The sequence below is a fragment of the Leuciscus leuciscus genome (assembly GCF_965113295.1).
Source record: "Leuciscus leuciscus genome assembly, chromosome: 17".
Taxonomy (NCBI): Eukaryota; Metazoa; Chordata; class Actinopteri; order Cypriniformes; family Leuciscidae; genus Leuciscus; species Leuciscus leuciscus.
Window position 1 is genome coordinate 39,984,954 of NC_138741.1, and position 13,770 is coordinate 39,998,723.

Consider the following 13,770-nt stretch of genomic DNA (forward strand, 5'->3'; position numbering starts at 1 on the left):
AATTTAAAATGAAAGATGAAGCATATATTTAAAACTATTAGAGGAAAAAATGCCCTTTATAACGGTTAAAATATTATAAATATGCAGATTTAAATTTGTCGAAGCTGACTGAACACTGATGAGAATATTATATGTATATATAGTAGTATTATAAGTATAAGTATGTAAGTATATTAGTATATAGGTAGTTTGGACACTACTATTTGTAATGTTTTTGAAAGAAGCCTTTTATGCTCATCAAGGCGACATTTATTTGATCTAAAATACAGAACAAACAGTAATATTGTGAAATATTACACAATTTGAAATAATTGTTTTCTATTATAATATACTTTAAAAAAGTCCAATTGTACAAATATTTGGGTATATTAATCGACGATCAGCTCTCTTTTAAGTTGCACATTGATAAACTGGTACAAAAGCTCAAATTAAAAATAGGATGTTATTTTAGAAACAAAGCCTGTTTTTGTTGGAGAACCAGGAGGAGATTGGGTCTCACTGCACTCGATTACGGGGATTTGCTCTATAGAAATGTGCCTGATCGATGTTTGTCTTTGTTGGATACTGTCTACCATAATGCATTAAGATTTGTGACTGGATGTAAGGCATCAATACATCATTGTACAGAATGACAAACTGGCCCTGATTGTTAGTGAGGATATACATTGGCTTATTTTTCTTTATAAGTCTATGCTGGATATGCTTCCCTCTTATCTTTGCTCCTATATGTCACATTATATCAGTTCTTATAATTCACGCTCTGGTAACTTGTACTTGTTATCTGTACCTGTGGTTCGGTACAGAGCTTGGTAAGAAGGCTTTAGTTATGCAGCTCCGGACACTGGAACACATATAGACTGATTCACAAGTGCAAACTCTGATTTCTGTTGGTGAATTTAAACAATGCATGAAAGTTTTGGAAATAAATGCCATAAATTGTTGTCACTGTTTTTAAAATAACTCAATCGTTTAAGTCTATGGTAGGTATAAATTGTACTTTTAAGTAGTGTGATGTTGTTTGATTATGTATATTGAGGATCTTGTTTAAATGTCCCTTGTTGTTGTGCGTATACATATTTGTAACTATGCACTGTTAATATGGCCAGGTCTCTCTTGAAAAGGAGGTTTTAAATCTCAATGAGATCATCTGGTTAAATAAAGGTTAAATAAAAAAATAAAAAACGTATAACCTTTGTTTTGTTTTTTTCAGGACTCTTAGTTAAAAAAAGAACAGCATCTATTTAAAATAGAATATTCTCTACCAATAGCCTATACACAACCGTTCAAAAGTTTGGGGTCAGTAATTTTCTTTCTTTCTTTTTTGTAAAGAAATTAATACTTTTATTCAGTAAGGATGTGCTAAATAGATTTTTTTTAAAGTGACAGTAAAGACTTGTAAAAGAAATTCTATTTTAATTTAATGTTGTTCTGTTTAACTTTTTATTCATCAATGAATCCTGAAAAAAGAATCACAGGTTCAATAAAAAAACAAAAACATTTTCAACATTGATTATGAATCATCATTAGAGTGATTTGTGAAGGATCATGTGACACTGAAGACTGGAGTTATGATGCTGAAAATCCAGCTTTGATCACAGAAATACATTTTATAAATGCTTCAGATAAATGCTTCAGATAAATGCTCCAGATAAATGCTCCAGATAAATGCTTCAGATAAATGCTCCAGATAAATGCTTCAGATAAATGCTTCAGATAAATGCTCCAGATAAATGCTCCAGATAAATGCTCCAGATAAATGCTCCAGATAAATGCTTCAGATAAATGCTCCAGATAAATGCTCCAGATAAATGCTCCAGATAAATGCTCCAGATAAATGCTCCAGATAAATGCTCCAGATAAATGCTCCAGATAAATGCTCCAGATAAATGCTTCAGATAAATGCTCCAGATAAATGCTCCAGATAAATGCTCCAGATAAATGCTCCAGATAAATGCTCCAGATAAATGCTTCAGATAAATGCTTCAGATAAATGCTCCAGATAAATGCTTCAGATAAATGCTTCAGATAAATGCTCCAGATAAATGCTTCAGATAAATGCTTCAGATAAATGCTCCAGATAAATGCTCCAGATAAATGCTCCAGATAAATGCTTCAGATAAATGCTCCAGATAAATGCTCCAGATAAATGCTCCAGATAAATGCTTCAGATAAATGCTCCAGATAAATGCTTCAGATAAATGCTTCAGATAAATGCTCCAGATAAATGCTCCAGATAAATGCTCCAGATAAATGCTCCAGATAAATGCTTCAGATAAATGCTCCAGATAAATGCTCCAGATAAATGCTCCAGATAAATGCTCCAGATAAATGCTCCAGATAAATGCTCCAGATAAATGCTCCAGATAAATGCTTCAGATAAATGCTCCAGATAAATGCTCCAGATAAATGCTCCAGATAAATGCTCCAGATAAATGCTCCAGATAAATGCTTCAGATAAATGCTTCAGATAAATGCTTCAGATAAATGCTCCAGATAAATGCTTCAGATAAATGCTTCAGATAAATGCTCCAGATAAATGCTTCAGATAAATGCTCCAGATAAATGCTCCAGATAAATGCTCCAGATAAATGCTTCAGATAAATAAGGCTTTGAGCTGCAAATTATCGTCACATTCATTTGAAATTGCCCTGATGTGACATCCATCCTATGACGTGATTCAAGACAGAACGCTAAAGGAACAAAAAAGTCATTTCCACAATGAAATACATTATGCATATTTCATGTACATTCAATTATATTACATTAGGGTCATCTCTACAATTATTAACCCAGAAAAAACAAACCAAAACTATGCTTGACACGCGTGAGTTTTCACAATTCCTAATTACAATTAATATTTTTCAAGCTATAACTAGTGAGATTCTTAATAATTGGAGACAGAACCTTTTTCATACTCCATGTAGATCATAAACCATTGAAATCGGTTGAGAAATCTAAACGTTATTGTGTGTTTTGTCCAGAAAAGCCGCAGCTCCCCGTTTACTTGTATTTGTTTATAGAGCGGTCTTGCCCTGATCAATATGGCCGACTCGTTGACGTATCGCAGCAACGGTCCAAACCGGCCAATGGGGCGTCTATGTATTTATTATGTCTATGGTCGCGCCCCGTCCGTCCGTCCATCCATCCATCCATCCATCTATCTATCTATCCATATATCCATCTATCCATCTATCCATCTATAATCTCGGTATTTATCTATCTATCCGTCCGTCCGTCTGTCTGTCTGTCTGTCTACCTATCTATCTATCTATCTATCTATCTATCTATCTATCTATCTATCTATCTATCTATCTATCTATCCATCCATCTATAATCTATGTATTTATCTATCTGTCTATCTATCTATCCATATATCCATCTATCCATCTATAATCTCGGTATTTATCTATCTATCCGTCCGTCCGTCTGTCTGTCTACCTATCTATCTATCTATCTATCTATCCATCCATCTATAATCTATGTATTTATCTATCTATCTATCCATCTATAATCTCTGTATTTATCTATCTATCCGTCCGTCCGTCTATAATCTATGTATTTATCTATCTATTTACCTATCTATCTATCTATCCATCCATCTATAATCTATGTATTTATCTATCTATCTATCTATCCATCTATAATCTCGGTATTTATCTATCTATCCGTCCGTCCGTCTATAATCTATGTATTTATTTATCTATCTATCTATCTACCTATCTATCTATCTATCTATCTATCTATAATCTATGTATTTATCTATCTATCTATCTATCTATCCATCTATAATCTCTGTATTTATCTATCTATCCGTCCGTCCGTCTATAATCTATGTATCTATCTATCTATCTATCTATCTATCTATCTATCTATCTATCTATCTATCTATCTATCTATTTATCTATCTATCTATCCATCCATCTATAATCTATGTATTTATCTATCTATCCATCCATCCGTCCGTCCGTCTATCTATCTATCCATCCATCTATAATCTGTCTATCTATCTATCTATCTATCTATCTATCTATCTATCCATCCATCTATAATCTATGTATTTATCTATCTATCCATCCGTCCATCTATCTATCTATCTATCCATCCATCTATAATCTATCTATCTATCTATCTATCTATCTATCTATCTATCTATCTATCCATCCATCCATCCATCTATAATCTATGTATTCATCTATCTATCCATCCGTCCGTCCATCTATCTATCTATCCATCCATCTATAATCTATCTATCTATCTATCTATCTATCTATCTATCTATCTATCTATCTATCTATCTATCTATCTATCTATCTATCTATCCATCCATCTATAATCTATGTATTTATCTATCTATCCATCCGTCCGTCCGTCCATCTATCTATCTATCCATCCATCTATAATCTATCTATCTATCTATCTATCCATCCATCTATAATCTATCTATCTATCTATCTATCTATCCATCCATCTATAATCTATCTATCTATCCATCCATCCATCTATAATCTATCTATCTATCTATCCATCCATCCATCTATAATCTATCTATCTATCTATCCATCCATCCATCCATCCATCCATCTATAATCTATCTATCTATCTAAAAAATCCACTTCCTGCTCAGCTACTGTTCGGACGCTCTTGCTTACTGCTCCGCGCTTTGCTCTATCGCTTTTACATTTTATCTCCTATATTTTTATATTTTATTTCCTTTTATCACCTAATTTTAACTTCAGCAAATCAGCACAGTGCTCATACGACAAAGTTTGGAATACTACAAAAACGCAGAACTCCTTTACCCGACCAGCTTACATTCCGGGAAAGGAAAACACAACTGCCTACAAGGATAAGAGAGAAAATGCCTCTTCTGGTTCAAGAATCTACTTGCTGCCACAGACTTTTACAAAGGATTGCAGTTCTTGAAACAAAGTTATTTACGGGACCACCAAACCAGACGGAGCACACAACAGAGCTTCGTCATGGACACCCTCAGCATATAGCCGGTGAGTCCCATGCAACTAGTGCTCCTCGACAGGTAGAGAAACAAGCCGATCGACTTACAAATCGATGGCACAAACAAGGAGCGAGACCCAAAGGCACTCAAGACATCAGATTGTCACGAGCCTCACATATTACCGCAGTAGCATCCTCTACCCCAGAGACAGCTCTGACAAGGATTGCAAACACTGGTCTCCTACCAACACCTATACATCCTGAGAACAGATTTGATGTACTAATGAATGTAAATGAGGAATCCCCAAACGTGATGAATGTGATCGAACACAGACTGAATGGGCCAGTAGCTAACACTGATGCTAACTGGCGCTCAAGGTCGAGCAGACAGCGGCACTCAGCTCAGAGCACAGCCGAGCCCAGGACTCTGATAGTGGGGGACTCCATAATCAGAAACATTAGCAGCAGGGACACAACTACATGCTGCCTTCCACAAGCTACAACTTCTGATATAAACAGGGAACTTCAGAACATTCTGATGAAACATAAGACTGCAAATCGACTCATCATTCATGTGGGGAAGAATGATATTCATAAAGAGCAGTCAGAACTCCTGAAGAAGGATTTCAATGAACTTTTTGAAACACTTAAAAGACTGAAAGTTCAAACATTCATCAGTGGACCACTCCCAGCAAGAGGAACAAACAGGTTTTCACGGTTGCTTGGGCTTAATACATGGCTGCAAAAAACCAGCAATATAAAAGGAGTAAACTTCATTGACAATTTCAATCTTTTCTGGAGTCAACGACAACTATTTCATCGGGATGGCCATCACCCAAACAAACTTGGTTCAAGAGTGCTAAAGGACAATATCTACATCTCCCTCAATCATCCTTCTGCAGTGTGTGCCAATCCACTCAATCTGAACGGCACACACACACCTGGACACAGTATGAATGACCACCACGGGACTTCACTTCAGCAGCAAAATGGACATGATGTTGACATATCACACAAGGACAATGATAACACCACTGAGCCACAACAACCTCTGCTCACGGACACAATCTCAGCTGAGCCATGCCCACAGAGCTCACCACAGACAGACACATTAGAACTGCTCCAAGATTCAGCACCCAAGGACGACTTCCTGGAAAACAGCCAGGGAAGCCAGGACAGCATATTACAGCCTCAGATAACACCAGAGCAACAGCCCTTTTCACCAGACACTTTTTCCCTCTCTCCAGCAACTCCACTTCTGTGCTTCTCACAGAAAATGGAAGAACTGGTGCATGCTGGAACCAGACTATCCCACTCTTTTGCTGCAAGCCCCCAAATACCAACCAAAAAACGGCAGGCACCGCTACCACCAAAAAAGCCTGCGGGCCCAGCTCGCCCTCCCCCTCCTCCAGTGAGAGCTCTTCGGTCTCTGCCACAACGCCAGGGCCTACACCCTCCTCCATCTGCTCGAGGTGAACCAAAAACAACTGATACCAGCTCTCAGTGATGTGTTTTGGGTCCCTGCTATGATAACAGTAACTTTCTCAAATGTTTACAGAACAAGCGGGAACCCAGTGTGCCTGTATCTTTCTCTATTGCGGTTCTATTACAAGATAGAAAGTCTAAGGCCTTAAATAGCCGTACAGCAAACCCAACTAATCTGGTACCTATTACACGTCAAACTAAGATTGCTGTGGGGACAAAAAGTAAGACTGTTAAGTTTGCACTGTTAAACATTCGCTCACTTAAAAATAAATCACTTCTAGTCAACGACTTAATAACCACAAACAACCTGGATTTTATGCTTCTAAATGAAACCTGGCTAGAAGACAGCTGCAGTGCAACAATCCTAAATGAAACACCCCCTCCTAACTTTACTTTTATGAGTGTCTGCAGAGCTGTTAAGAGAGGTGGGGGTCTAGCTGCTCTTTTTAAAGATATCTATCAATGTAAGCAAATATCATTTGGGAATTACCCTTCTTTCGAACATCTGGGGATTGTGTTAAAAGGTGCTCCTCGCATTTTACTTATCATTATTTACAGGCCTCCAAAATACTCTCCAGCCTTTGCTGAGGACTTTACAGAACTGTTATCAACCATTTCCTCAGAGTTTGACTGTTTTGCCATTGCTGGAGATTTTAACATCCACATAGATAATGCAGAAAACAATATGGCAAAAGAAATCAAAACTGTTTTGAAAACTTTTGATCTGACTCAGCATGTACATGGACCCACACACAATCATGGACACACTCTAGATTTACTTATCAGTAAGGGTCTAAACATTTCATCGATTGTTATTAAGGATGTAGCACTGTCTGATCATTTCTGTATTTTCTTTGATATATTGATCTCTCCTGCCACTGAAGCTAGATCTGTGTCTGTCAAGAAGAGATGCTTAAATGAGAACACTAGTGTACTATTTATGAAGGCTATATCCTTAACACCAAGCATATCTGCAGACTCTGTTGATTTTCTCCTTGATTCTTTTAACTCAAAAGTTAAAAGTGCAATTGATGATATTGCTCCTGTGAAAGTCAGGAAGAAGAGTGGCAGACAAAAAGCACCTTGGAGAAACTCAACAGCAGTGCAAAATATGAAAAGACAATGCAGAAAAGCAGAGCGCATGTGGCGGAAGACAAAACTTGTAGTCCATTATAACATCTACAAAGACAGCATCCATGCTTTCAATATGGAACTAGGCAAAGCTAGACAGACTTTCTTCTCAAATATTATAAACAGCAATTTAAACAACACATGCACTCTTTTTGCTACTGTAGAGAGACTGACAAACCCCCCAAGCCAGATTCCCAGTGAAATGCTCTCAGACAACAAGTGCAGTGAGTTTGCTTCTTTCTTCTCTGAGAAAATCAATAACATCAGAAAGGTGATCAGCACATCCTTGAGTTGTGCTGGGGTCAGACAGATCAGACCACCTGAGAAAGTAGTTACTATGTCTGATTTCAAAGAAATTGATGGCAAAATTTTGGAAGAAACCGTACAGCACCTTAAAACATCAACATGCGCTCTTGACACACTTCCCACATCTTTTTTCAAAAGTGTGTTAAACAGTTTAGAAGCAGATCTTCTAGAAGTGGTAAATGCCTCACTTCTCTCTGGGAGTTTTCCAAAATCCCTGAAAACTGCAGTTGTCAAACCCCTCCTGAAAAAGAACAATCTGGATAAGACCATATTAAGCAACTATAGGCCGATTTCAAATCTTCCTTTCATAGGCAAGATCATTGAAAAAGTTGTCTTCAATCAGCTGAACAAATTCTTATGCTCGAATGGATACTTTGACAATTTTCAATCTGGTTTCCGACCGCACCACAGCACAGAGACAGCGCTCATAAAGATAATAAACGATATTCGCTTAAATACTGATTCAGGCAAATTATCAGTGCTGGTACTACTCGACCTCAGTGCTGCATTTGACACTGTCGATCACAACATACTTCTTGACAGGCTGGAAAACTGGGTGGGGCTTTCTGGGATAGTCCTAAAATGGTTCAGGTCATACTTAGATGGGAGAGGTTATTATGTGAGTATAGGGGACCATAAGTCTTAATGGACATCCATTACATGCGGAGTCCCTCAAGGCTCAATTCTTGCGCCACTCCTGTTCAACCTGTATATGCTCCCAATGAGCCAAATAATGAGAAAGAACCAAATTGCTTACCACAGCTATGCAGACGACACACAGCTGTACTTAGCCCTATCGCCTAACGATTACAGCCCCATTGACTCCCTGTGCCAATGCATTGATGAAGTCAACAGTTGGATGTGTCAAAACTTTCTTCAGTTAAACAAAGACAAAACTGAAGTCATTGCATTTGGAAACAAAGATGAAGTTCTCAAGGTGAACGCATACCTTCACTCTAGGGGTCAAACAACCAAACATCAAGTCAGGAGTCTTGGTGTGACACTAGAGTCAGACCTTAGTTTCAGTAGTCATGTCAAAGCAATAACTAAATCAGCATACTATCATCTCAAAAATATTGCAAGAATTAGATGCTTTGTATCCAGACAAGACTTAGAGAAACTTGTGCATGCTTTCATCACCAGCAGGGTGGATTATTGTAATGGACTTCTCACTGGCCTTCCCAAAAAGACCATAAGACAGTTGCAGCTCATACAGAACGCTGCCACCAGGATTCTGAGCAGAACCAGAAAATATGAACATATCACACCAGTCCTCAGGTCTTTACACTGGCTCCCAGTTAAATTTAGGATTGATTTTAAAGTATTATTACTGGTATATAAATCATTCAATGGCCTAGGACCTCAATATATTGCAGATATGCTCACTGAATATAAACCCAACAGATCACTCAGATCATTAGGATCATATCAGCTAGAAATACCAAGGGTTCACTCTAAGCATGGCGAGTCCGCTTTTAGCTATTATGCCAGCCACAGCTGGAACCAGCTTCCAGAAGAGATCAGATGTGCTCCTACAGTGGTCACATTCAAATCCAGACTCAAAACACTTCTGTTTAGCTATGCATTTACTGAATGAGCACTGTGCCGCTGTTCGTCCGACTGTTTGTACTGTACTGTATTTTATTTTTCTAAGCTGTTTTAATTATTCTTATTTCTTTTAATTATTTTAATTTCTTCTATGTAAAGCACTTTGAATTGCCATTGTGTATGAAATGTGCTATATAAATAAACTTGCCTTGCCTTGCCTATCTATCCATCCATCCATCTATAATCTATGTATTTATCTATCTATCCATCCATCCGTCCGTCCGTCCGTCTATCTATCTATCTATCTATCTATCTATCTATCTCTATCTACAGTATCTATCTATCTATCTATCTACAGTATCTATCTATCTATCTATCTATCTATCTATCTATCAGTGTGTGTGTCATGAAGAACCTTTAACTCTCCAGCTCAGATCTCCTGCAGTCAGACTCACTGTTCTGGACGATGTCCTGCATCTTCTTCCAGACTCTGAACGGCAGGTTGCCCAAGTATCGTGGCACATGAATCAAAGCTCCAGAAGCCATCTGTGGATCCGGCTGTGAGCTCTGGACTCTGGAAGAACATTCAGGAGTCAGAACTGCAGTGGCTTTGGATCAGAACCAGAGAGACCAGAGACAGGAGCAGATCACTCACCTTTCCATTGAGACTGGAAACTCCTGCAGAACAAACACACCATTTATCATCAAGAACTCAATCAATCAACCAATGATCAACCAATGATCTGAAATCAGACCTTCAGAAAGCAGACGTCATTGGCTTTCATCATCTCCTCCATGTCTTTGATTGTGTGTGAAAGAGCTGAGATGTGTGTGTTCATCTCCTCCAGCTTCTCCTTCATCATCTGCTTCTTCTGCTCCTCTTCCTCCCTCAGTGCAGTGACTGTAGCTTCTTCTTCATCTCTGAGAAACTGATGAAGCTTCTCAAACTGCTGTTTAATCTGACGCTCTGTGTGCTCAGCTTGAGACTGAAATCACATCACATTCACTTCAATCATCTCAATCGACACACATCAACACTTCACATCATTCATATCAGAGATAAACTCAGATACCCGACATAGAACGGATCCAGAAGCAGATTGATGCTCGTCATTTACAGAAATAATAAACTATAATCCATTATATTAAATCATAACTGTTTAAAGTGAAAGTATACATGACTCCTGATTCTGTTTCCTCACCTTGATGTGTTGAACTGTTTTCTCAAACTCTGCTTTAATGTTTTCTCTGTGTGTAAGTTTCTCTTGTAAGGTCTTCAGTGCTGTATTGAGCTCCTCCTAGCATTGAACAAAACACACCAGATTACAGTGAAGAGAAGAAGAGAAGACAATACAGTGATATGATCATATAATGCAGTGAAAAAGTATTTGCCCCCGTCCTGATTTCTTCTATTTTTGTGCACATCTCATACTAAATTCAGAATACTAGATACAGAAATTAAAACCTACTATAAAACAAAGGCAACTTGAGTAAACACAAAGTACAGTTTGTAAAAGACAATGTTATTTATTGAAGTAAAAAGTTATCCAATAGCAACAAGGCCTGCGTGAAAATGTATTTGCCCCTGTAGTGACTAATTTCTCAAATCTATTAAATGTATTTATAATGTGGTTCAGCTGGACTAAACACAGCCAGTCCTGATTACTGCAGTCATGTTCAATCAAATCAACACTTAAATAGGACTTTTCCAACAGCATCAAGCTGGTAAAATGTCTTAAAGTGCCTCTATTATGTTTTTTCCCCGAACATTCCCGTTCAGAATCTCAGATCTTCAGTCTGTAAGTTGAAGCTCAAGCAGCAAGAAAGTGATTCAAAGCACAGGAGTAAATCCACCTCTGAACGGCTCAAGAAAGCAGATCAAGTTTTAGTTTGTCCTGGTCAAAGTCCTGCCTTGAACCCAATTGAGATGATGTGGCAGAACCTTGCTTGAAAACCCTCCAATATGGCTGAACTAAAGCAGTTCTGCCAAGAAAAGACAGTTATATCAAGCGTCCGGCTGTAGTTATTGCTGCTAAAGGGGGTGATTAGTTTTTCACATGGGTGATAGGTGTTGAAAACTGTATTCTTTGTTTACTCAGTTTGCCTGTGTTTTATCTTGTATTTTGTTTTAAGATGTAAATTAAAAAATTATTTAAATTAGTATGAGACACAAAAACAGAAGCAATCAGGATAAGGGTGAATACTTTTTCACAGCACAGTAAATGTTATATAAAGCTGAGTAAAATAGAGAAATATTGCATTCATGTAATATTTGTGTGTGTGTGTGTGTGTGTGTGTGTGTGTGTTCACTACTCACTGAATGTGTGTGCTATAATTCTGAGTATGGATTCCCTTCAAATGTCACTTTCACTTACATGTGACACAAGAGACATTTGTCTTACCTTATATGATGAAACCACTTCACTGATGGGTCTGAATTTGTGATTGTCGTGTTGTTTTGAATCTCTGCACACTATACACACAGGCTGTTTGTCCTCCAGACAGAAGAGTTTGAGTTTCTCACTGTGTAAACTGCAGATCTCCTCAGATCCTGATGAACGCGTCTCATTTCTCTCCTTCAGGAATGACTCACACAAGTTTTTTAACGCCAGATTATATGGAGGTCGTTCTTTTGAGGATCTTCTCCTGCAGACAGGACACTCCTGAGTTTTCTTGGTTCTCCAGAACTGTTGAAGACACTCTTTACAGACACTGTGACTACATGATAAAAGAACAGGAGCCTTGAAGATTTCACAGCACACGGGACAAGAAAGCTCTTCTGCAGAGACATTTAGTGAAGCCATTTTCACCGTTTGAGCTCCAGCAACACAAACTTTACTTTCACTTTCAGAACGACGGGTTTAATAATGAATCACTTAGAGAATCACAGCGATCTGCTGTCTGTTCAGAAACAAATGTCTCACAAATCCTTCTTGAAAGTGTTTGTCTTCATTCTCCACTGATCGCTGCTTCTTTATTGCTTTTGTCGAGAGAGAAGAATAATAAGTCAGTCTCTTCCTGGTAAGTGTTGTAAGAGGGTGGAGTTTATGATCACCTTTGGTTCAAAGACCAACATCAGGATTTCTTCAGGTTAAATTTTAACAAAACTTGCATTGAAACTTTCTCAGGTATAATGCTATAAAACCTTGAATCAAACACTAAAGAACAACAAGAAAACACAAATATTGACAACAAAAATACTCAAAGACTCTTTATTTGTTTTATTTATTACTCTTTATTTGTCCATAGTTTATGTGTTCAAGTATCCAATGACTTATCTGAGTTTTGTTTGTTTAATAAATCCTTTTGTTATTTAATCTGTTTTGGCACTCCTTATCATCATCATTGGGTTCAAATGTTACATGTCAATTCACAGCTGCTCTTGTTCTCAGTTATGCTGTGTTTTTACAGGACAATTGTAGTTGATTTACAGTACTCTTGTTCATTTACAGGCTTGCTGGTGTAACAGAGTTTTATATATATAGTGTGCGTGTCTCCACTTGCTAATAATGATCTGTTAAATATTCACACTGAAAGATGATTGGATAGAATAAGGGTTAACATTATCTATGCAACAACAACTCATTTGAATATCATGCTATTACACTTACAACTCCCATTAAGATCCATATTGTAGTCATTTATCGTCCCCCTGGTCAGCTGGGAAACTTTGTAGATGAGCTGGATGTGCTGCTGTCCACTTTCCCTGAGGACGGCACCCCACTTCTAGTCTTTGGTGACTTCAACATCCATCTCGAAAAGCCGCATGCAACAGACTTCACCTCTCTCCTAGCCTCTTTCGATCTCAAACGACTCATCACCACAGGTACTCACAAATCAGGCAACCAACTGGACCTGGTTTACACACGCAATTGCATCACAGACAACATCCTGGTGAGACCTCTCCATGTTTCAGATCATTTCCTCATTACTTTCAGTCTACATCTCTCTACCCCTTCACCACCAACACCCCCACCAGTCACTTTCAGGCGAAACCTGCGCTCACTTTCTCCCTCCCATCTTTCCTCTGCCGTGTCATCTTCTCTTCCCCCACCCTCACAATTCTCATCTCTGGATGTGAACACAGCAACGGACACCTTATGCTCCACTCTAACCTCTTCTCTAGACATTATCTGCCCTCTCTCCTCCAGGCCAGCACGTGCTACTCCCCCTAACCCCTGGTTATCTGAGGTTCTTCGGGAACACCGGACTGAACTTAGGGCAGCGGAGAGGAAATGGCACAAATCAAAAGACGCATCTGACCTGAGTATGTATCAATCTCTCCTCTCTTCCTTTTCTGTGGATGTTCATGCTGCAAAATCTTCATACTTCCACAACAAGATCAAC

The 13,770-nt window shown here is 38.2% G+C and overlaps 1 protein-coding gene across 2 annotated transcripts in view; it reads right to left on the reverse strand.

The window, feature by feature from the left end:
- Positions 1 to 12,980, reverse strand: part of LOC309479404 (nuclear factor 7, brain-like) — a 46,100-nt gene extending 33,120 nt beyond the window's left edge. Inside the window, exons 1-5 of one of the 2 annotated variants that reach the window (XM_082143529.1) lie at positions 11,826 to 12,980; positions 10,626 to 10,721; positions 10,179 to 10,409; positions 10,079 to 10,101; positions 9,879 to 9,997 (exon numbers count right to left, since the gene is read on the reverse strand). In XM_082143529.1, the coding sequence (XP_081999655.1) occupies positions 9,879 to 9,997; positions 10,079 to 10,101; positions 10,179 to 10,409; positions 10,626 to 10,721; positions 11,826 to 12,227 (871 nt within the window). In that variant the 5' untranslated portion in view covers positions 12,228 to 12,980. The remainder of the gene's footprint in view (positions 1 to 9,878; positions 9,998 to 10,078; positions 10,102 to 10,178; positions 10,410 to 10,625; positions 10,722 to 11,825) is intronic. The other variant, XM_082143530.1, reaches the window with a different exon arrangement.
- Positions 12,981 to 13,770: the final 790 nt, after the last annotated feature.